The 26,036-nt window shown below is 39.2% G+C and overlaps 2 protein-coding genes across 2 annotated transcripts in view; one reads left to right on the top strand and one right to left on the bottom strand.

Moving 5' to 3' along the window:
• Window positions 1-26,036, top strand: part of LOC140746631 (5-hydroxytryptamine receptor 1) — a 184,266-nt gene that overhangs the window by 22,884 nt on the left and 135,346 nt on the right. The window lies entirely within an intron of this gene.
• On the bottom strand, window positions 1,325-6,640 carry LOC140744548 (uncharacterized). The gene has a single exon (XM_073076182.1). It carries the CDS (start codon window positions 6,638-6,640, stop codon window positions 1,325-1,327), a length of 5,316 nt encoding a protein of 1,771 aa, XP_072932283.1.

Genomic DNA, 26,036 nt, shown 5'->3' with positions numbered 1-26,036 from the left:
TTCTTATTTAATATACTTCTGAAAGACTTCACTTTCTTGGGAATATTTTCCTATTTTAAATGATACTGTGACACTATTTTAAAATAACGACAAAATGCTATGTATGAATGTTTGTATGTATGTCTCTTTAGCACGCTCTACAGAGAAAATGGGTTACCGGATTTTACACATTACCTGACGTTGGATTTTGTAAACTGTGGGAGTAACATTATTTTAGTGCGATAACAATCTTACATAATCCCTAGAAAGTTTTCTCAGTTAAAAGGTGGAAGTTATAAATATAAAATATAAAATAAATAACTTTAATTATTTATTTTCTTTTATGTTAATTGTGCAAGCATCTGTTACGAATAAATTACAATGTTCGTTTTCAGAAAGTTTCCATTGAAATACTAATTGCAGAAACGAAAAATTCCAATTAAGCATCCATTTAAATGTATATCAATTTGCGTATTAATTTCAGAAACTTTCATTGCTTTTTATTTAAAGGGCGAAAAAATTATATTGTCTTACGTATTGTGACTGAAATTTATTGGTCCTGTAATTTTCTTCACAAAAGTTTAAATTGATCCACGCTTCGTTCGGTTTATCTCAATGAATTATTAAAATCAGTTCGGAATAAAATTTGTCTTCGATTCTCTGATGGTCATTATTCATTAATAAGAGTTAGAATTGGTATTTTTTGGAAGGTTGAAGTAACAAACAAGCTTTCGTCAAAACAATTTCATTTCATATTAAGTGTTTTTTTTTAAATATAGGAGTAGCAGACGAGCATGCAGTCCACCTGATAGTAAGTGGCTACTGCCGCCCATGTACATATGTACATATGTAATTGTGACGTATCGGGAGAGGTGCCGGTCGACCGAAGAAAACCTTCCAATGTTCTTATCTTTCAAATGCGTATATTTCCATAGAAGCTCAGAATTCGACTGTACATAGTCCGCAAATCGGACCTATATTTATACCCCGAATTAAGGTACGGAACGCGCGACAGGTCTCACTAGTAATATGCCTCTGTAGGCCAATGGCGTGCGAGCATATACCTATCTCGCTTCACGCGTCTCTTTCTGTCTTTCGGACCTGTCGCGACGTGTCCAAGGATAATTCGGGGTTCACAAGGTTACAAGGTTATAATGGTGACACGTGTAACTGGCACGTGTAACTGACACGTGTAACTCTTTTCGTTACTATTTATATTTTAATTATTTCTAAAACTATTCTAACTAATAAAACAACCTATTCTATCAAATTACATTCTTATAAATATCCCTAATACCTAATATAGATTATCTTTTATTAAAACTCTTATTATACATAACTAATTCTAACGGGTTGAAGACGTCGCTAACAATCTCCCCCCAGTGTTCGGCGGTCCGGACACTCCATCCTCAGGTGGCGGCGTCTGGTTCACCACGATGAGTCGGGACACCGGTCGGCGCAGCGTTCCGCCCCTTGTTCGCACGTCGACGATGCGGATTCTCCCGTCAGGTCCAGGGAATGTCTTCTCGATTTGCCCCCGCGGCCATGTGTTGCGCGGGAGCGTGGCGTCGGCTATGATGACTATGTCACCCTCGCGGAAGTCCGTGTTCTTGCCCTTGTCGGTTCGCCGTGGCATGAGGGTAGGGAGGTACTCCCTCATCCACCTTCGCCAGAAGTGGTCCGCCATGTGTTGCACGGTTTTCCAGTCGGCTCTCCCCACGAGACAGGAGTCGTCGAACTCCCCGAGGACTGCAGCTCCGCACGATCTACCAATCAAAAAATGGTTGGGGGTTAAGGCTTCTTCGTCTCGAGGATCGGCGCTCAAGTGGGTGAGAGGGCGAGAATTGACCGTATGCTCAACTTCGGTCAGTAGCGTGTATAAGACTTCTTCAGGCGGGCTCTTCTCCCCGAGGACGGCGACCAGTGCGACCTTCACCGATCGCACCATTCGTTCCCATGCTCCCCCCATGTGAGGAGCTCCCGGAGGGATGAACTTCCATAATATGCCCTCCTGTTCAGCGGCCTTGATGAGCTCTTCGTTTTTTATGTTCTTAATTTCGTTCTTCAGCTCGTTATTAGCCCCAACGAAGTTCGTTCCGTTATCACTGAATATGACACGTGGGCTTCCCCGTCGAGCTGCCATCCGTCGTAGGGCCATGATCATTGAACTCGTGCTGAGGGACGCAGCTAATTCTAAATGTATTGCTCTGGTTGTCAGGCAGGTGAAGAGAGCACCCCAGCGTTTTTCACGTCGCCGGCCAATGGTCACGTGCATCGGCCCGAAGTAGTCAACTGCTGCGCAGGTGAAGGGAGGCTGGTTGTGTGCTAACCGTTCTCGTGGTAGGTCACCTGGTGGTGGCATCTGCGGCCTGGTCCTTCGCATTTTGCACCACTGGCACTTGTAGGCGACCTTCCTCACGGCCTCCCGGAGCGATAAGATCCAATATTTCTGTCGCAGCTCGTTGATGACAGTGGCGTGACTGCTGTGCAACAAATGCCGATGATAGTGCTCTATAATGAGCTGGGTCGTGTGCTCCCTCCCATCAAGGATCGGCAGTCCTTTTCCATTCGTTTCGATCTTCGATGTCCGGCTCCGGAGTCGAAGAATTCCGTCATCGTTCAGAGTGACGTCCACATTTCCCAACCGGCTGGAACGTTCGATTGGTTTATTTCGTTTCATGCTATTTATTTCGCGTTCGAATGCTTCATCTTGACTGTTTCTTATTAATGTCGCTTCTGCCTTCTTTAAATACTTGCGGTCGATACACAGGTGAGTTTCATTAGCCTTCTTTTCGGAGTTTTCTTTGTTGCATTTCCTTCGACACATGTCTATAAACATATGAACCCTGGCCGTCGTCCTCAGAAGGCGCCACCAATTACTGAACTTGCGAGGGTCGAGCAACTTCTCTTTTTCATTAACGGCGGCGATGGTGCAGGCACTCTTTTTCTTTATTTCAGAGTCATCTTCTTGTTTCAGTATCTTCTTTACGGGCCAGTCAGATTTCGGACCGTAAAGGAACGCGGGACCTCTAAACCATCTTGCCTCTTCGTTGAAGTCTCGTGGGGTGTTCCTAGTCGCATCATCAGCTGGGTTGTCCTTGGTGGATACCCACCTCCATTCGTTCGGCTTGGAGAGTTCTTCTATGGCGGCTAGTCTATGTGCAATGAACACCTTGAATCGTCGTGGGTCCGCCTTCAGCCATTGTAGAACGGTCGTGGAGTCCGACCAGAATACTCTACTGGTAACAGTGAGATCGGTTTCTTCGCATACGGACGCAGCCAGTCTTGCACCCAACAGAGCAGCTTGTAGTTCGAGGCGGGGAATCGATGTGGCTTTCACTGGGGCCACTCGCGCCTTCCCAGCCATCAGCCTGATGTTGACCTCCCCGTTGTCAGCTGTTGACCTCCAATACACGGCGGCGGCGTATGCGGTTTCACTGGCGTCGACGAAGGTGTGTACTTCGCCCGATCTCGTTGTTGGTGCTAGACATCGAGGTATCTTCAAGCAGCTCAAGGACTTGACGTTCCCAGCGTATTCTTCCCAGGCGCGATGCTGTTCCTCATTGACTTCTTCGTCCCACTGGACTCCGGTTCTCCAGAGGTCTTGTATGATTCTTTTCCCCATTATCAGGACTGGGGTAGCGAGTCCAAGCGGGTCGAAGGTAGACATTACTGCGCTGGTGACTTCTCTCTTCGTGGGCTTCTTGTTGCCATTCTTGACCTCCAATGGTGTGTTTCTGAGACCGACGTTGAAGGCTAATGCGTCTTCTTGTACGAGCCACCTCATACCTAATGTTTTCTCTTCTTCTTGGCCAAGTCTTTTTTCTTTAATATTCTCGTTCGCGTCTATCTTGGCTAAGGCTTCTTCTTTATTGCTGGCCCATTGCTTCAATATGAATCCAGCCTTCTTGTGCACTTGATTTACTTCGTCAGCAACGGATGCCGCCTCTTCCGTTGTAGAAAAGCTCTGTAGGTAATCATCCATATAATGGTTGCGGATGATTGCTCGGGCTGCCCTCGGATGTTCCTTTGCATGTTGCTCCGCGTTGATGTTCTTCACGTAGATAGCCGTTGCTGGAGAAGACGCGGCGCCGAAGATTACAGACTTCATTCTATATTCTTTGGGCTTCGATCCTCGGTCTTCACCTCGCCAAAGAAAGCGTAGGCTGTCGCGGTCTTCCTCTCTTATCTGGATTTGCAGGAACATTTCTTTCACGTCAGCGACGACTGCTACGGGCCCCTCTCGGAATCGTATTAATACCCCAAAGAGAGATTGGAGTAGGTCTGGACCTGGTAGCAGCGCGTCGTTCAGGCTCTTCCCTTCATGCTTAGCGGCGGCGTCGAATACTATTCGAATCTTCCCTTTCAATGGATGTTTCACGGCGAAATGAGGAAGATAGAAAGTCCGGCCCATTGTGATGTTCTCCGGTGCTTCTTCGGCGTACGCGCTCGTCAAGAGGTTACCTAGTTGCTTGCTATATTCTTCATTGAGGGTTGCGTCTCTGTCCAGTTTTCTTTCAACACCCAGCAGCCTGTTGCGAGCTTGAGTGTAGTTATTGGGCAACCTCTCGTCTTCAGATTTCCACAGAAGCCCGGACTCGTATCTTCCATCTGGTAACTGCCTTGTAGATTCTTTAAGTATCTTCAACGCTCGTTCATCTGCATCGTTGCTAGGACGTCGTTCTCTTATTCCAATTGAGTCTAATTCGAAGTGCTTCTTAATTAATTCTTCAAGTGATTCTTCTTTATTATTTATACGACAATGGTTGATGAAGTGAACTGAAGCTATCCCGGTGTGGCCCCCGTGAAGTACCAGGCTTGTGAGAGAAGCCACAGGTTCGCTTCGTTTCCCTTTCACGATCTTCCTTGAGACTATGAGGTCCCAGTTGTCCTGACCGATGAGCAGTGCGGGCCTTCCTTTTTCATATACCAATTCATTCTTTAAATTCTTCAGATGGTCGCATCGTTCAATAGATTTCCCATCTACATATTGAGGTGACAACTTCAGTTCTTCAACGGTGCGCACGCCTCTCAAGGCTCGTTTGTCCCTCCTGTGTATGCCTCTTATCTTCAGATCCATTTTCTGTGACTTTTCTTTGGTGATTATTTTCCCACCGACGGTTTCCAATATTAATTCTTTTTCTTCCCCCGTGGCCCCAATACGTGAGGCGATGGAGGCGTCCAGCAGGGAAACCGTTGAGCCCTCGTCTAGTAGTGCTAGTACGCGGGCTGATCCTTTGGGTCCGTAGATATCGACAGGCATCATCTTCAAATAAATTCTTGCCCCATCCGCTGCGGCGTAGACGGGACGAACATCTTCTATTTCCTTTGCTTGATTACAGGGGGACGGTGCGAGCTTCTGTTGTTGCGTAGACGGTGCTGTTGTGCGAGTCAGCTCCGAGTGCAACAACGTGTGGTGCGGTCTCTTACATTTTCTGCACGGCTGTGCTTTACAATTTGTTCGTACGTGTCTCAGTCGCAGACACTTGAAACATAAACGCTTCTGTTTCGCTATTTCCCATTTCTCATCGGTTGTTGCTTCCTTAAAATTCTTGCATTCGGTGAGCCAGTGTTCTCCATTGCAATGGAAGCAGTTCTTCTTATATGGTTCCGATGACGTTGCTACAATGTGCGTTTCTTCTTCGTCATCTTGCGTTGTGTGGACAGGGAATCTTCTTTGCCCGAACCTCTTCTTAATCAGTTCGGGCGGTGCAAACGATCCACACAAATCGGCTTCAGAATTGAGGAACTTCTTAAGTTTCACCAGTTCTGGTTCATCGTGGCCCATGCTGGCGTTGAAGTCGAACCATCGATACCGAAGTATGGGTGACAGCTTCTCAATGACGACTCTTGTGATCTCCGGTGAATATAAATACTGGACTTTCTTCAAAGCTTCTATCGTTGTAACGGCGTTGCTGACTTGACTCGCGAATGCGCAGATGTCCCTGGGTGCGTCGCTAATACGGGGTAAGTCCTTCATCCTTTCAACTTCTGCGAGAACTAGTTGCTCTGGTCTCCCGAAACGACGTTCTAACGCGGCGAGGATTTCTTGAGGTTCCGACGATGCGAAAAGCAGGCTTCGTATTGCTTCTCTGGCGGCTCCCTTTATTGTTCTTCTTAGGCGAGCCATGTTCTGTACGTCGTTAAACTGCTCCGCGCTGTCCATATATGACCTCTTGAAAGGCAGCCATTCTTCGTTAGATCCGTTGAAGTCGGGTAAGTCCCATACCTTATGAGCCGCAGGCGTTGGTTGCGTTGTGCGCGCGGCGACGATAATGGCGTCGGCGAGTTCTTTAAGTTCGCTCTTGTGTGAAGGTACTTCCTTTTCATTCGGGGCTTCCACGTAAGACGCGGTGTGTTGGACCCATTGTTCGATGTGCGAGTGACGTTCAGCTTCGAATTCGTTGTCTACTTCATCTTCGGAGTCGCATTGTGCAAGTTCCAGTTCGGTGCGTGCGAGGGCTGCGGCGGTCTCCGCGGCCGCTAGCTGCTTTTTCTGAAGTTCCACTTGTGCTCTGAGTTCTGCCTTCCGTGACCTTGAGGATCTGGTCGTCCGAGGGACCACGGTGTCTGAAGACGCGAACGGAGGGACGCTAGGCCTTCCAATGTTCTTCAGATGCGTGTGTGGTTCCTGGTGCGGGATGCTCGCGGGTGCGGGCATCGTAGTCGCGGGATTCGTGGACACGCTGCGTGCGGGCGCAGTCGCGGTCGGTGCGGTGCGCGTAGTTCTACTCGTCGTTGTGGTCGCGGTCGCGGTCGTAGTCGTAGTCGTAGTCGTCGCGCTCGGTGCCTCGGTTGCGGTGGCGTCGGCGGCGGCTGCGGTCGCGGCCGTCGCGGCGCGCGTTCTTCTTCCATGCGTTGAGGCGGATGCCGCGGTTGAGGAGGTGGCGATCGTGTGACGAGATGTGGACGTTGACGCAGTCACGGTGTCCGTAGGTGTGAAAATCGACCAGTCCGTTCTTGATTCTTCTGAGCTTCGTTCTTCCTGCTTGGAGCGTGACGGTGACCTTGAACGAACGGTAGGCATCTTCGGTTTTTTCTTCTCTTCCCTATCCGACGTAGAAGGACCAAACAATGTGACGTATCGGGAGAGGTGCCGGTCGACCGAAGAAAACCTTCCAATGTTCTTATCTTTCAAATGCGTATATTTCCATAGAAGCTCAGAATTCGACTGTACATAGTCCGCAAATCGGACCTATATTTATACCCCGAATTAAGGTACGGAACGCGCGACAGGTCTCACTAGTAATATGCCTCTGTAGGCCAATGGCGTGCGAGCATATACCTATCTCGCTTCACGCGTCTCTTTCTGTCTTTCGGACCTGTCGCGACGTGTCCAAGGATAATTCGGGGTTCACAAGGTTACAAGGTTATAATGGTGACACGTGTAACTGGCACGTGTAACTGACACGTGTAACTCTTTTCGTTACTATTTATATTTTAATTATTTCTAAAACTATTCTAACTAATAAAACAACCTATTCTATCAAATTACATTCTTATAAATATCCCTAATACCTAATATAGATTATCTTTTATTAAAACTCTTATTATACATAACTAATTCTAACGGGTTGAAGACGTCGCTAACAGTAATTGTAAACCCCAGATATTTTGGTCTCTTAGTCCAGAAATAAAAATAAAGTCTTTGTATATTTCGTATTCTTTCTGAGTGTTCCAAGTCATTCCAATAGTCTCCAATATACCTGTCTTAAAATACAAAATCTAGAAAATCTTTGTTTCAGTATTCTATAAATAAACAAATAAGACTGGATAACTGCTATTTTGTAATTGAAGGCAAGTTCAAATAAATACAAAGTACGTATAAAACTACTTATAGTGCTTATACAATTTTATTAAACTAATAGTAATAGTATCTTATTCGCAGAAGAAGTCAAAAGCTTACAAATAAAAAATTAAGTAACTGACAGTCTAATCACATCATTCGTCAGTTAATTAGTATGAAATAGAACATCTACACAGCTGCTTACAAAAATAAATACTTGGCCGGCGTAGATATATTACACTTTCAGCAAGCGTCGAGAAACGTACACAAATACTAAACAGAGGAAGGATCAATTGATTCTAGCTGCAAATTGTGTACAAGTACTCGTAAGAACGCAAAACGTTACATCAATACCTATCTAGGGATGTCATTCGGCTTGAGTAGGGAAAATAGATGCTTTTAACGTGGGAAGAAGTAAAATACGTTTTGCTGTAACTTAAATACATAATACATTACATACTGACGTAAATACACATGTAAATAACTCTAGCGTAACATACACATCGAGATTTGCAATATTATCGGCTATTATCGGCTATAATCGGCTAAATTCGGCTGTCTTCGGTATATGTCATTTGTGACGTTTTCGTCGGACACTAACAGGTCGATATATTTTAAGAGATGTTACAACACTTTTCTTGTTAAAGATACTAACGTTTTACTTTTTTGCTAAACTACATAGTGTTTACAACTCTATGTTATATAATATACTGCAAATTGTGATATCTAAAAACTAAGAGTTGTTGCAACACTTTTTTGTTAATATAAGTATCTTACATTCAAGTTTTTTGCTAAACTAGTGTTTACAACTCTATGTTGTATCAATTATTTTGCTTTCAACTGTTCTCGAGGCAATTTTAGTGACGACTGATAAATTACCGATATTTATGTCGGTAAGAAAAGAGAGAAGAGAAGAAAAGAGAGAAAGCAAGAAGCGAAAGAGCCTTATGATTATGCCCAATGCGTAATATTAACTGACTGATATATGTTGTTTCCAACGAAGTAAAGAATAATCAAACCTCTTACACTAACTTTTACCAGCCGGACCACATATAGCCTCTACTGGTGGCCCGCGGACCCCTAGAACCCAATTACTCTTCCGCGTTACTTTCTATTTTTTTCTTGATTAGAGACAAATTCATTCTTGACGACCTTTCTTTTTGTCGTCCCATTTTTAGCGGATATTCATGTTTCTACTTGACAACCTTTTTTTACGTCATCTAAATTTCAGAGACTACTTCCGGACCGTCATTATCTCATGTACTCGTAGCTACTATGGGGCCCTTGTTGAAAAAGGGTCGCCGACCGCCGTCTTACTTAGTGGGTATGCAATCACTTCATGGAAATAACTTACAGAAAGAATAATCAAAGCATTATATTATTTGTTTTTCTGTACAAACAGACCCATATTAAATTAATTGCCCACAACTGACTGTCATAATAACTAATATATGGTACATACATTAAGGAGAAGTCTATATGACGTCGATAAATTTATGGCTGAAACCGATTTGTCTATGGATTTGGGTCGGCCATTATTAAATCCATAGACACATTAGCCTGATTCTTCCATATCTATAGCACTTACAAGTACATTAGAAGTTGATCTATCGTCATTTATATTAACATTATTTCAATAGTCATGCCGGTTCATATAAAAATATATCATTTATCATAAAAATACATTTTTTTTATATAATATAGGAGTGGCAGATGAGCATGTAGTTCACCCGATGGTAAGTGGCTACTGCTGCCAATGGACATCTAATCAACCCAAAATAAGATTTGATTCCTACCTGAGGTCAGCTACAGACTAACTCTGTGGACTAAGCTGGAATGCCTCGGATAACTATACCCCTTTAAACCAGATAACAGCAGCGCTTAACACTGAAGTTATTATGTTAGGTATAAATTTAATCAACACTTTAAATCTAAACAAAGACCGTTTTTGCTTTGTGGCAGAAATAGCTTTTATGGTGATAATAACCTAAGCAGAGATGAATACGCCATTGTTTTATACATACAATGTCCGGTCTTAGTGTCAAGTTCATCTCCTGAAAACAGCATTGCTTAAGCCTTAATCGAACGACGGACAGTAACTTGCTTAAGTACTAAGCAGTAAGTATTTGCGTCAGTATTGATGAGTTTACTTGTCGTATAGTCGTCGACTTATTGTTCCACTGCTGGGCACGGGTCTTCTCTTTGTAAGATGTGTTTCGTATTTTTTTTTTTATAATATAGGAGTAGCAGACGAGCAAGCAGTCCACCTGATGGTAAGTGGCTACTGCCGCCCATGGACATCTGTAATCAAGCTGGAACGCCTCGGAAAAGTATGTCTCCCTTACCACACCCTTCAAAACGGAACACAGCAGCGTCTAACACTGCTGTTATAAGGCAGAAATAGGTGTGGCGGTGGTGCCGGAGTCGAACCACAAAGGGTTCTACCACCTTCAGAGTGAATTGGTAGACTTCACACACCTTTAAGAACTTTTTCCAAAGAATTTTGGACGTGTTTCATCACATTCTTCCTTTTTTTTTTTTATTTAATTCAAAAAATTGGTACACATAAGATACATTTAACTATAGTTTGCCAAACTGTACATACAGTTTGTTGGCAAAGTATATGCTCAGTTTATATACACATGTTTTGTACCCCCTTATATTATAAATATAAATACTATACCAAAACAAAAAACAAAACAAAAAAATAGAAGAAAACAAAAAGAAAAAAAAATAATAAAAATAAAGTAAATAAGTAATCTGGCTACTATCACATTTTCCGTCCTTCTTTCACCGTTATAGCAACTGATAATTATTTTTTTAATTGTATCATCGTACTTAGTATAATATTATAATACAGCGTAAGTTTATAATTAGCATAACATAATCACCACGTTATTACTTCACTAATTGGATACGGGTTTCGGCTTTTGAAGGGTGAGAAGTGTTTAAAACTGTAAAGCTGGCATGACTATGGTTCAACTCCGAAATTACCACCCCTTTGCCTATTTTTGCTTTATAACATCAATATTAAACGCTGCTGTACTCTACTTTATATGGAATATAGGGTATGGTACGGATAATTACCTTACAATATGTTTTCTTCAGTGGTTACAAACGACCTATTATTGATCGATTTGTCGTTTTAACGTAAGATCGTTTTAATATTTAACGTTGACTTACATTTGTAAAAATGTGATTAATGGTAAAATATTATAAAAATAATAGAAATTGTGTAACTTATACAAATATACCCATTTTTAAGCCTCTTTAAGGTAAAAAGCTGAAATAAATTGTAAATTAAATAAAAAAAAGTTACGTTTTTAATAAGATGTATTATTTACTAACATGGAAATGAAATTGGAATCTCTATTCAAATATGAAATAAAGAATGAATTTAATATACAGAAAACTACTTGTACAAGTTACTAGACATAGTTTGCAAGTGACACAAATCCCTGTGATATCATAGTTGCATCGCCGCACTAGATGAAAAATAACTTTGAGACGCTGAACGTTTCAATCTTGAGACCGACGTTGCATTGTGAGTCTGGAAAGCCTGGAAAACATAATACAAGAACGAGAGTAATATAACAATAGAATGGCACCGCATATCTACATTCATCTGAATTTTATCAAAGTACATTTTATGGATATTTTATTGAAAAGGAATATACTTGTGCTAGGTGATCTTTCTTAGAAGAGCCGAAAGTAAAATGTGATATTTTATATAAATACTTTTATAAATATAACTGTTCAAAACAATACTGATCTATGAAATGACATGCTGTATTATAAAAATGATTTTGTTCTGTAAATAACTTAAATTTTAAAATAAGTTCATTTCTGGTCATATTTTTATGTGCAGATCCATTTAGAGACAAAATAAATTTGGGCGCAGTAGATTAACAAATATGGTTATATTATGAACAGCTTTTTACTAAAATGTTTTAAGTGTAAATGCTGGTATCGCCCGCAAGTAACAGAAGTATAATATATTATGTATATCGCCACGACGCTGGAAGTGAAAGATAACTTGATGTTAAGGGTTTTCAGTCTTGAGACCATAATCGTTGCATTGTTGAATCCTTGAAAGCCCGAGGACCTAGGGCTGGCAACTCTATGTAACATTATAAATTGTTTGTTACTCTAACTTAGTAGTATCGTCATAGTATCGCTTACAAATCAGTATCAATGTCACAAAGTCGCGCCAGAAGGGAAAGATAATTTTGTGACGCTAAGCGGTTTCAGTCCCTGAGACCACAATTGTTGCATTGTTTGATATTCTTGAATGCCTGAGGGCTTAGGGCTGGCCACTTTATGTTAATAAGCCGTTTGTTATAATAACTTCCATAGTGTATTCATAGCATCGCCCACAAGTCAGTAGTATCAATGTCACATAGTCGCGCCAGAAGGGAAAGATAATTTTGTGATGCTAAGCGTTTGCAGTCCCTGAGACCACAATCGTTGCATTGTGGAATTCTCTGGAAAGCTTAAGGCTTAGGGCTGGCGACATTATTATTAAAATTTTATTTACTTTTGTTTTTCCTTTTTCTACGTCTTTATGATATCATTGAGAATAAATATTACTATTAATAGTAGGAGTTGTGCGGGTACTACCAGTTGGTCGACAGTTTTTAATTCAACTAACCAACAAGTAAAGGGACAAAGGTAAAGAATAGACTCCTACTTGAGCTTGGCTCACTAACCCTGAGAACTAAGTCGGAACGCCTCGGAAAAGTATGTCTCCCTTACCACGTCCTTAAATCTAGATCATAGATACTAAATTGGAGCCAAAATTATTTGTATGAAGAAAAGCATCTCAGCTCGTTAGTGACAACCCTAGATAATTATGAACTAGCGTCGTGACGGCATGTCATCAGCAGAATCTACACTTATTGTCTTACAGTTATTGTAATAAAGGTCGTTATTGTACACCCGAGAACAGATGACAGCCAGACATCTTTTGTGTTCAGTATTGTAAAGGGATTTATGAGTATTCTCTTGATTGCGAATACTCCTAAGTTAGTCCAATTTAGGGGTCCAATGTAGTCTAAGTTTGATTTAGTTTAATGCTCAGGACCAAAAACCCATTTTTTTGCCTCATGTAGGAGACTCGGATAGGATATTGACAATGTTTTACGATTGCTGTCATACATTTTGAAGGTGGTAGAACCCTTTGTGGTTCGACTCCGGCGGCACCACCGCCACACCTATTTCTACCTAGTAACAGCAGTGTTAGGCGCTGCTGTGTTCCGGTTTGAAGGGTGTGGTAAGGGAGACAGACTTTTTCGAGGCGTTCCAGCTTAGTCCTCAGGGGCAGCGGCGCATCTGTGGCCGACCTCAGGTGGGAATATCTAATCCTATTTGGGGTTGATTACAGATGTCCATGGGCGGCAGTAGCCACTTACCATCATGTGGACTGTATGCTCGTCTGATACTCCTATATTGTAAAAAAAATGCAGTATGTAAGAAAAAAAAGGCAAATTTATTTAAAGCTTTCTCTCAGACAACCTTTATGCAATACCGTTGTGAAGAGTTCTGGGTTCAATTCACGGCCAAGCAATATCTTAGTTATTAAAGTTATTAAAGTCATTAAAATCTCTATTCCGGGTCTGGATTAGCCTACTGTTAGTTGTTACATAACACTCATGACAGAAAATCCTTATATCCTCATATACATAGTTATGCCAATGAGCGTTTATTAATATTTTTTCTACAGTATAAAATCTATGAAGTACTTCTATCAACAAAACAGTAATAAAAAACAAATAGCTAGCCTACGTAATGTCCATATTGTTATCTTATGATAATATTTGTACTCACGCGTAATAAAACATTTGGATATCATATAAATATAATATTTGGTTAGCCAAGTACGATACGAATGTATTTATCATCAGTATCAATTCTGTCCCACTGCTGGGCAAGTCTAATAACAGCAATGTTAAGCGCTGCTGTGTTTTATTAGGAAGGGTGTGGCAAGGGAGACAGACTTTTCCGAAGCTTTCCAGCATAGTCCTCAGGGGTAGCGGCGCATCTGTGGCCGAACTGAGGTAGGAATTTCTAATCCGATCTAGGATTGATTACAGATGTCCTTGTGCGGCAGTAGCCACTTACCGACAATGGTTGGATGCTCGTCTGCTACATCTTTTCAAAAATGCTCGCCTTGGATTATACTTACCGACTTACTTACTTACTTACCGTCAAACAAAAAAAAAATTGGCTGGATGCTCGTCTGCTATACCTTTATTATAAAAAAAAAATCGGAGGTTTTCCGAGCAAGTTATATAACTGTCTCATTCTTTGGCATGCCCTGTTGGCCTAATGGCTTCACGAATTTGAATATATGAGGCCACTGCATATTTCGTCTAAATTATGACAGTGACATACATAGGCTATAATTTGAAGCAGTCGGGCTCTTTTGTTTTCATAATTGCTAGTTACAGAAGTATAATGCAAGTGGTTTGATTTAAGATGTTTTCTTTGTTAAATAAGTAGTAATAATTTCTACTAGTAATTAATACGCAAATGAAAATTCGAAAGTTCAAAAATGCTCGCCTTGGTATATACTTACCGACTTACTTACTTACTTACCGACAAACAAAAAGAAAATGGCTGGATGCTCGTCTGCTACACCTTTATTATAAAAAAAAAAAAACATTTCGGAGGTTTTCCGAGAAAGTTATATAACTGTCTCATTCCTTAGCATGCTCTGCTGCCGTAATGGCTTCACGAACTTGAATATATGAGGCCAGTGCATAATTCGTCTAAGTTATGACAGTGACATAGGCTCTAATTTGAAGCAGTCGGGCTCTTTTGTATTCATAATTGCTAGTTACAGAAGTATAATGCAAGTGGTTTGATTTAAGATGTTTTCTTTGTTAAAATAAGTAGTAATTAATTTCTAATTCGCAAATGACTTCGAAAATTCAAAAATGGTTGCCTTGGATTCTAATCCTGGACTGCCAGCCCGAATTTGAAAATAATGCCTAAATGCTACATATAATAAATAAATAAAGAAAAATAAAAATATTTTATTGATCTTAACACAGTCACATTTACAAGTCGCAAGAGCCCTGTACTTGGTTCTAGACCTGTGTTACAGGTACTCCGCTCATCCACCGGAACTTCATACAGTGTGTTATTCAACAAACATGACATAATTTTTTTTTGTTTTTTTTTTTTAAATTACAAATTTCAAGCCTTAACTAAATATGAGGGAATGAATGTATTTGGGTTTATGTGTATGTATGTGTATGTGTGTGTATGTGTGAGTGTGTGTGTGCGTGTGTTTAAACATATGTAAACGACTTATGCCATACAATTATAACTAGTTAAAACTTGTTTTAATGGTGAGGGAAAACATTATGAGGGAACCCATATGCCTGAGAGCTCTCTAAGTTTAGAAAAGTTTTAAGTATACTAATGAGCACTTAACTCTTACGAAAACTTGTATCCAGCAGTGGGACATTAAAACAATTATTATGTAACCATTAAATTTAATGGTCCATTAAGTTCCAAGGTAGAACCCTTCGTGATTCAACTCTGGAGTTCCCGCTATACTTATTTCTGCCAAATAACAGCAGTCGAATGAAGGGCATGCTAATCCGAGGCAAGTTTTATCTTATATATAAAATTCTCGTGTCACAATGTTAGTTACCGTACTCCTCCGAAACGACTTCACCGATTTTCACCAAATTTTATATGCATAATCCGTTAGTTCTGAGAATCGGGTACTATCTATTTTTCATACCCCTAAGTGATAAGGGTGGTTCACCCTTAAGACTTTTTTATTTATATGGCAACACAACGTTTGCTGGGTCAGCTAGTATAAACATATTTAATTTTATTTCATTCTGTAATAACAAAAATAAAATCGACTCTCGATACAATACAATCTGCACATCTTAACATCCATTATTAATAATTATTCATTATTAATAATTAATTATTATCTATTGAATGCTTTGCCTACTAAAGTATGAACGTATTTGACACTTCATTTAAAACCGGTTTTATTTATTATTTTTGTATTGACAATAATTTACTATGTAATTGACAATAAATAAATGAATTCACATTAAAATTCCTCAATATTTGATCTTTTGGTTGGCAAAATTTGGATGGTTAAGTATTCATCACAGGCGTAAGACTTGAAATCATGACAACTGAATTCGTGTTTTCAATTTCTACCTAATAACAGCAGTATTAGGCGCTGCTGTGTTCCGGTTTGAAGGGTGTGGTAAGGATGAATGATGGAGAAGGATAGATTTTGTGGTTTGAAAGGTGGTAGAACCCAGGAAGTACCTACCACCGTCACAATTTTTTCGAGTGTGAAGCAGTTCTTGCGTTTTAGAAGAGCGGGGACACCAATTTTTTTGTTATTAAAATGAGTTGTTTCGCTTATTTTCACAAGGCTTGAATTATGGTTTGGGTTAACCTATGGGTTTGACATTTGGGACATTTCTGGTACATAATGGGTCGATCAAGAGCGTCATAGAGCCGCGATTGGATATTGTACTATGAAGAAAATCTGTGGATACCGGTTGACTTACATATGAGGTGACACTTGTCCTCAGGAGTTGCAGTATTACTTATGATCCAAAAATTATGGGGTGAAAAAGAGGGTAAAAAGAGGTTAAGAGGAAGGAACCGAGGAAAAAATACTTCTTGGTGAATCATTGAGAAAAAAAGTAATGGTTTAGCAAATATCTTTTTCATATCGTCATCAATCCATTATTGTCCCACAGCTTTGCACGGTCTCCTCTAAGAATGAGAAGGATTGGGCCATAGTCCACCGCGCTGGCCAAGTGCGTATTGGTAGACTTCACATACCTTTGAGATTTTTTTTATATAAATCTCTCAGGCATGCAGGTTTCCTCACGATGTTTTTCTTCAACGTTTAAAGCAAGTGATTATTAATTTCTAATACGCACATAATTTTGAAAAATCAGAGGTAGGATTAGAACTCGATCAGCCTAGGATGTGAACCTCGGACCCCTCGTTCGAGAGGACGAGTTTCTAAACCATTAGGCTATCACTGCTTTTCATATACCGACAGATAATAGTTTTCAAAAAGAAATAATAATAAACAACATCACAATTACAACATTCTGACGTGTTACTCCATTGTTTCCGTAAAATGCATATTCATGTTGACGTCAAGTAAAGTAAAGAAACTGTGACCTGCTAGTAGAACGACTAACTAGACGATCTTTGAACTATAGGGAATTTTCTGGTAGAATACGTTATAAGAGGTATTCTACGATATGTTGATAAATCTTTCCCAAAAGGAGATATTTAAATTGCGGGTATTTTTTATAATACAGGTGTAGCAGACGAGCATGCAGCCCACCTGATCGTAGGTGTCTACTGCGGCCCATAGACATCTGTGATCAACTGTGATCATCTGTGATCGATAAGATTAGATACCTAATTTTTGTTTTTGTTTTCAAAGGCACCCGAGGCCGTGAGAGCGACGCCGGGTTATGTGGGGCTTTTACCGCACTAAAACCCCTTCGGTGGCCGTCCTCGGCGTTCGGTGGAGAACTCCGGGATCGCCAACGGAACACAACCGGAGTTCTCCTAACGCGATGCCCCTGTCAGGCTCTGCTCTGGAGCAAAGTAATTTACGCTCTCACATCTCCTGGTGACTACAGCGATTTGCGACCACACAAACCGCTGTCCTTGCTGGACGGTTCGAGCTCTCACTCTCACCGCCAGCAACCCCGGGAGCCCCTTTTAGTCGCCTCTTACGACAGGCAGGGGATACCGTAGCCCTATTCTGGTCCCGGGACCGCCACAGTTTCATCGCTATCCCTGAGCAATGGTACGTGCAATGTAATCGATCTACTAGTGCCTATAACCTATAGGCTTATTATAACCAACTTCAACAAGACTAGGTGTTCTTGAGAAACTTGAGGAAGGTCAAAGATATGCTACCCCTGTATACAAAGTTTACAGACTACAAGTTCTAAGTCTTACTACATACATATTTGTTATGGGTAATCAATTAGGGATGTTATGGTTATGAAATTTCGTATCTGGATACGGATACGAATACGATTTCGGATACGATTACCGATATGGAACTATTTCGGATTTTCCTATAGTTTCATTTTCAATTTAAAGGAGTTGTAAATGTAAATTGAATACAAATAGGCAATGACTTAAGTTTTTTATGTATTTTTCATTTATTATATAAATTGAACAGTCTTGGCTTAGTGGGGCAAAAACTTTTCTTCATAGTGTTATTTAGACTCCATCCTTATCCGAAATGATTACAAACTTTTATATCGAAGTCGGTTACCGTTTTAGATATATTTTTATTTCGGATATCCGACAGTTTCGGTTCCCTGATAATCATAGTCAAACCTATACACGTTGAAGTGCGTATAGCCCCGCGGCGTAAGACTAACCGACGTACAAAGTTATGCAACGTCGTGCGCGGTCGGGAGTAGCATGGGTGACCGCTAGTGGTTAAACAGACGCGCTTCCGATCTTCGGTTGGTAACCTGCAAGTTCTGGTTTTATTGAGGCGATACCTGTTGTTCCAACAATCCGCATTGGAGCAGTATGACGGGGTATTATCCAGGCTTTTCTCCTAGTTGTAACGGATATACTTATCTAACAGTCGTCCACCGCGCAAACCTACTGAATTGGTAGACTTCAGATACTTTAGAGCATTTTTTAAAATCGCTCGGATATGAAGGTTTTCTACGATATATTACTTCAATATTAAGTTAATAATTTATTTGTATTATGCACAGATATGTGTAATACCTCTAATTTTTTAAAGGTATATTTAATAAGCACAGATAAACATTTTATATATACAATTCTCGTGTCACAATGTTAGTAACCGTACTCCTCCGATTTTCACCAAATTTTATATGCACATTCAGTAGGTCTGAGAATCAGCTGCTATCTATTTTTCATACCCCTAAGTGATAAGCGTTGATCACCCTTAACATTTTTTATTTATATGGCAACACAACGATTGCCGGGACAGCTAGTAACTTAAAAAATTAGAGGTATCTTTTATTCCAATATCGGACCTATCGATCGATAGGCCGTTTTCCAATCTAGGCGCTCACTGTTCTGTCACTGCAATGCTGCAATAGCTCTAACAAAATTCATTTTAGTATACGTAAGGGTAAACTAAATAAAAAGACCTAAGTAATTCTAGCACCTGTCAAAAGTAATCTCACAAACATAACAGGAAAAACCCGCTTATACCCGATAGGTATGTTAAAGTGTATATTAAAGTGACAATTTATTGTTTCACTCAAATCGGGACATCGATTTTTTTATGTCAACTACTTGTTACAATGAATAGTCTCAAAAAAGTTTTTAAAAATTTAGTACTATTTAAACTATACAAATATTTTTTTAACTAATTTAGAAACTTGCGCAATATATTTTTTTGGTATTTTTATATTTGTAAGAGGAAAGCATTTGTTTTATTACAGAATTTTCAAGCCTGTATGTAATTTGTTGGACGTGGGGGACTAATCTTGCAACTGAATTTGGAACTAGATAACTCTAACCGGTACTGCATTTTTTAAAATTTGCCTAAAATGCTCAAGGATGTCGAACCAAATGTATTTTATGCATCCCCAAAATTTGATTAGCAAATGAAAGATTTTTCTGAGAGGAATACGAAAAATATAAAGACGTTACTACAAATTCAAGACGGCAATCAAAATTTTCTTATCCACCCTATAACATGGGTATCAGATGGAAGAGCTTGCTGAAAATTACATGAAAAAGTTAGCTTTAAAACATATCAATTTTAAATTAATATTTTTTAATATTTAGTTACTGCTATTGTCCTTTGTGAAAAGGGGACAATTATGTGTCCTGAGGTTATTTTCGAGGACAGCGGGAGGAATAATCGAAAAACGGGACTGTCCCGATCAAAACGGGATGCATAGTCACTTTAGTTATAAGCAATCTCATATCAAAACATGCGCCTTTGTCTATGATTCTGATAAGCGCTAATAAATACATGTGTTAATCTCAAGATAAACGTGTTCCTGCGTAAGATCATCTCGTATCATATGACTTGTTATCAACACGTCATTGAACTGAAATTGCATCACGGATTAGTAAAAATGTGTTAAAGAAATAAATTAATTAACCTGATCGTTTTTCGAACGCCTCGGAACAGTCTGTCTCCCTTACCACACCCTTCAAACCAGAACACAGCACCGCCTAACACTGCTGTTATTAGGTAGAAATAGGTGTGGCGGTGGTGCCGCCGGAGTCGAACCACAAAGGGTTCTACCACCTGTAAGTGTACTAAGCGTTTATCTATTACGCTTCAAACAAACGAACAGCGTTTGTTTTGTGGTATTTTTGAATATCATTCGAAGTATAATTCAATCGTATAAGTAGTATGACGTGTTACCTAAAAAGGTTATGTTATGTGATTTTTAACTTTTCGTGTTTAGAACAATGTTTTTGCGGTCTCTTTGGCAAAAAGTGCCATAATTAGCAAGTCACGCCGTTTTGTAAGATCTGCTTTGATAAAAAAATGTACTTTGTACATACATAATAAGGATAATTAAACACTAGTATAACTAAAATTATGTGTTACGGTAGAACATACCGGTTTACTATTAAAGAATTATAATCCAAGATCCTTATTAAATGAAATCGGTAGCGTTTCTTTACGTGGCGTGGCTTTATTTATTTTTCCTTTATAACAACAATGTAGCTGATGTGGTCTGATTTAAAGAGTATGGCGAGGAAAACACAGTTATACGAAGCGTCCCAATATAGATCTCAGGGTAGCAACTTTTCTGTAACCGATCTCAGATTTGTGATCTCAGGACGTTAGCATTCTTATTGGGATTGATTACATGTTCATACACTGTGGATTTCACATGTGGATACTTACATGTAAGGCAGTATTTGCTTTTTTGCTTAAAACCTGAAGATGTTTCTGAAGTAAGTAATTAAATAAAAGTAATTTCAAATTAAGCTGTCTACAAAATTTGCTAAACATAAATAATGTACATTTTAATATAAAATAAGCGGAAACTAAAAAAAACACCTATTCTAAATCATAAAAAACAATATTTCATTTAATATACACATACGTCACGTCATCAACCCATTATTGTCCCACTGTTGGGCAGCGGTCTTTTCTCAGAATAAGAAGAATTAGGCCATAGTCCACTGCGCTCGCAAGTGCGTATTGGTAGACATCACATACCTTTGAGATTGTTTTTGTATAAATCTCTCAGGCATGCAGGTTTCCTCACGATGTTTTCCTTAACCGTGTTAAGCAAGTGATTATTAATTTCTAATATGTACCTTTGAAAACTCAGAGGTCTAGGATTTGAACCTCGGATCCCTCCTTCGAGATGCCGAGTTTCTGAAGCATTAGACTACTGCTTTTTTTACACATACATATTTATATAACTTATATAAAATAACAAATCAAACAAACATACTATGCAATTTCCTACAGTCAACATTACCGTTGTCAGGTGGGTATCCATGATGTGAACAAGCCAGTCATTGTATCCGTCATCCATTCAGCGTTCACGTAATCTCCTCACGACTTCGTTTTGTATTCAAATGTGTTTACTGATGCAGCTTCCTGTAAGTATTGTCGTGATCGCTCATTACATTCATTCATTCACTCGTGCAGTTTTATGGAGTTGCAGAGAATGAAATTGTAAGATAATTTTATATCTTTCCTACAAAATGTTGAGGTGGAAATGACGTAAATTAAACTCGGCAAGTTTTTTTACGATTGCATTCATATTGAATTGAATGGAAAGTAGTGAAAATTTACCAGGTATTACTAGTATGTTACTATCTATAAAAACTTACGTTAACTATCGGATATCCGAAATAAACCTTGAAAATTGAATATGCGTAACAATAATTTTACGAAACTACCGAAAAATCAGAAAAAAAATTATATCTGTTACCGTAACCGAAAACGATTTAATATTTTTCATATATCTGTATCCAGACCCGAAATTTCGAATTATTTATTGAAAATAAAATAAAATCAAACAAAATTACTATGCAATTTCCTACAGTCAACGTTGTCAGGAAATCCATGACGTGAACAAGCTAGCGCATTGTATCCGTCATCCATTCAGCGTACACGTAATCTCCTCACGACTTCGTTTTGTATTCAAATGTGTTTACTGATGCAGCTTCCTGTAAGTATTGTCGTGATCGCTCATTACATTCATTCATTCACTCGTGCAGTTTTATGGAGTTGCAAAAGAATGATATTGTAAAAATTCTATATCGTTGCTAGAAAATGTTGAGATAGAAATGACGTTAAATAAATTCTGAACTTTTGTTGTGATTTTTTATAGTTGAAGTTACAAATGAGCTTGCAGTGCATCTGATAATAAGTAGTCACTGCCGCCCATGGACATCTGTATTCAACCCCAGATAGGATTAGATATTCCTACCTGAAGTCGGCCACAGATGCGCCGCTACCCCTGAAACGCCTCGGAAAAGTATGTCTTCCTTACCACACCCTTTAAAACGGAACACAGCAGCGCCTAAAACTGCTGTTATTAGGCAGAAATAGGTGTGGCGGTGGTGCCGCCGGAGTCGATCCACAGAAGGTTCTACCACCTTCGATATTTTTCCCATAAATATCTTTCAAGGGATCTTTTTCTGCGCAAAAAGAAAAACGACACGTAGGGGTGATAAGTTATTCAAATTTAATCTCTTATTTCGGATTTTTAATCTTTAATTTGCATCTCATTTTCTGTATAAAAGATAAAACATGGGCGTTGCCTTAATGAATTTTAATTATGTGATATAGCGATCATATAGTACATACCTATTCAATGTTAATTCCTCATATCGTAAAGATAATGCTATAATCTTTGAGTGTCTACATTCCTACGCTAACCCAAATAATTATTGAAAGGCCTCTTTAACGCACATACTGAACCATTTAAATTGTTTTAGTCTAAAATAAAAAATCAAATTAATTATATGGTTTTGTGATTTTTAAAGATGGATCCCTTGGGGGTCCGACTCCGTAGGTGCTCATGCTGCACCTATTTGTGGCTAATAATAATAATATGAGCTGCAGTGGACGAAGTTTAAATGCTTCGAAAGTATGCCTTCCTTACTACACCCTTTCAACCAAAACACAGCAGCTCTTCACTTGTTATTAGGCCGAAGTCTACCGCGTAAAGCCTGCTTGAGAGCAGGAGAGAAGGCTGAGGCCTTCTACAGTTTTAGAATATTAAAAGAGTGACAATTACCGACCTTAAAAAATTGCAAGAAATCTCAATCTCTTTGTTGTTATGTAGACGAATTAATTACACAGCGAAAATTAAGTTTTATTATATAGGTTATTCATATGCTTTATCAAAACATCAGAATATAAGCATACTTCATTTTATTCGACTTAGTCTGTATTTTTTGTTCTGAGATCCCCGGGTAAAATACACAAGATACGCTGTAGCCTCGAACGGAAGTTTATAGTGCATAAAATAGCCATGTTTTATAAAAGACTTTCTTTTTAGTTTCGTATACCGAACCTTAATGGAGGAAAACCAATATTAGCATTGCACTTTCCAATACTGTTTTTAATATCGTGCGGTGTAGTGCCAAGGAAAATGTTTTTAAATATTCATATTTAGAACATTTTTCTGTTTTATTTTTCTATATTGAAGCTGTTTTTGCGGCGTGTTCTTTATTTTTTGTTCTTTGATAATGGTGTTTTAAGTATTTTCTTTTTATACAGATAGTATGGAATGCGTTGCTTAAATAGAATGAAGAGGTACTTAAAAAGTAATTGAAATTAGTTATACAAATATAAATTATTATAACCCTTTGTAGTTCGACTTCGGCGGCATTACCGCCATATCTATTCTGCTTAATAATAGCAGTTTAAGCACTGCCGTGTTCTTGTTTCAAGGGTGTGGTAAGGGAGACATACTTGTCCGTAGCGTTCCAGCTTAGTCCTCAGGGGTAGCGGTGCATCAGTGGCTGTGGCCTCAGGTAGGAATTTAATCTTATCTAAGGGTAGATTACAGATCTATGGGCGGGAGTAACCACTTACCATCAGGTTCATTGCAAGCTCATCTTCTACTCCTATATTATATACAAAAAAAATCACAATGTATTTTGGTTCGATGACGACGGTACCTTTTCACACCTACATGCTATTATAAGGCAATCTTCAATAAACTCAACGAATCATTGGTGGCTAACCACGTTCGCTTACTCCTCCAATTTTACATTAAAACGACTATATACACATATTTTGATCGCTAATCGTAAATATACAACACTTGTTTTCGGCTACATTTCAGTGGAAGATAAAAAGAGATAATAAAAAATGAAAGTGGGCACGTAATTACGATACCGTTTACAATTCACGCTAACTCTTTACGATGCTTGTACAGAGCCGGATTTGGTGGTCTGGAGGCCCTAGCCAACGAAGAAGTGGAGGCCCCCAATTATTTTCTGAATAATTGTGGGCTCTCCGCATTTGTTCTGCTCTGCTCTGTGGAACAATTTTCAGGTAAGCCTTAAAATATTACCAACGTATAAAAGTATTTCAATAAAGAATGTCGTAATTACTACAAAAAAGATTGCTTGAAAAAATAAGGAAAAGTTGCGGACACGTTAAATTTGTTCTTTTTTTTCACTAATGTGGGATCCCTCTCTTGTAGAGGCCCTAGGGCAGTAGCCTCATCTTTCCTGAATCGTAGAGCCATCTGCCGTTCCCTAAATCCGGCCCTGCTTCCATATAAACATGTAGAGTTTTACGCGCCCATCAACGTAATTCTTTACAATGCCAGTTCCTTCGCGCCGTAAATTTTCACGACTTTCATTGCTTTGAGCTCGTAATCTGGTGCATTCTGATGGATGAATACTTACTATTTGTAATTATCTTTTGATGTGAAACATCTATAGCCGCACGTAAAACCGATTTCTGGCGTGGCGACGCATGCCGTGGCTACGCTATACGCTATACGATGGTATATATATACAGTCTATATGCAGTAGTGTGTACGGTGTGGCGACGCGTCGCCATGCGCAAGAATCGTAATATTTTATTTTATTATTATGACATATTTAGTTCCTATCACAATATGTTCTTTTCTGCATATTACTTTTACAAAATAATGTCGATGTTTCACATCTGCTATCCGTGACGGCTCACATTGTTTATTTATGCTGCTATTCATTTAAAAGATGCACCGTGAAGAACAAATAGTAAGGTTATCATTCATAATCATAAATTAATTTCAGCTCACTACTGGGAGTTACCTCTATTATTTTTAAGTTTGACTGTGTGTAATAAAGAGTATTATATCTTTATATTTATAGTGAAAAGGGTTAAGACCAAAGTCCAACTTAGGACTGAACGTGGTAGAACGTTGTGGTTCAACTCTGGAGGCACCACCGCTATACCTTTTCCTGCCCATAGATTAGTAAAGATTACTCACTCTTAACAAGAAAATGTACCCAGTTTTGAGAATTGAAATAGTTGCGTAAAAAAGTTTTGCCACGTCTCCGTGCTAAAATGTCCCTAAAATATTTGAAATAATTATTTATTTATTATGTAAATTACGCAGTATTAGTTATTTATTCGTACATTTTCTCTAAAAATGTTTTTATTTGTCAAGAATTCAAAAAAAGAACTTACTAATAAGCCGTTTGTGGCTTCATTCAATTTCAAGGCGGCGAAGTATCTTTACTAATCTATGTTCCTGCCTAATAACAGCAGTGTTCAATCAATGCGCTGTTGTGTTCCGGTTTGAAGGGTGTGTAAGAGACATTCCAACTTAATTCTCATGCCAACGTATCTGTGGTTGATCTCAAGTACGATCCTATATCTAGTTGATTACAAATTTGCGGCAGTAGCTACGTACCAGTGTGACTACACTATTATTTTAAAAACACTAATTATGACTTTTCAGTATTTAGAACTGGTTGAAATACTGATGATAAATAAAAGGAGTAAATTCAAAATTTAAAAGGTTGACGTTTCTGTCATAACACACATTGTACATACAGTCGGTATTCAGATTTCGTCACGGGACGTATAATATAATTTATATTTATTACGGGGGTCCTGGGGACCTATTTGGACGTCGCGAGTGTGTGTGCATCACGGTCGATCGGTCGCCGAAGGGAGCACCGCACAGTTCTACGGTATTTATACATATATTCACCTACACTATCGTCACTAGCGCACAAGGGTTCCAAATTATATCTCGGATTAGAAACCAGCGACCTAAAACTCTACATT

Source organism: Epargyreus clarus, unplaced genomic scaffold, assembly GCF_041222505.1.
Source record: "Epargyreus clarus isolate Ecla_fem2 unplaced genomic scaffold, WU_Ecla_fem_2.2 ptg000002l, whole genome shotgun sequence".
Taxonomy (NCBI): Eukaryota; Metazoa; Arthropoda; class Insecta; order Lepidoptera; family Hesperiidae; genus Epargyreus; species Epargyreus clarus.
The sequence above is the reverse complement of the archived record's forward strand: the minus strand, read 5'-3'. Positions and strand labels throughout refer to the sequence as shown.

What these genes read in the sequence shown, in the direction of transcription:
- LOC140744548 (XM_073076182.1), bottom strand. Translation starts at nt 6,640, where the DNA reads ATGCCCGCACCCGCGAGCATCCCGCACCAGGAACCACACACGCATCTG.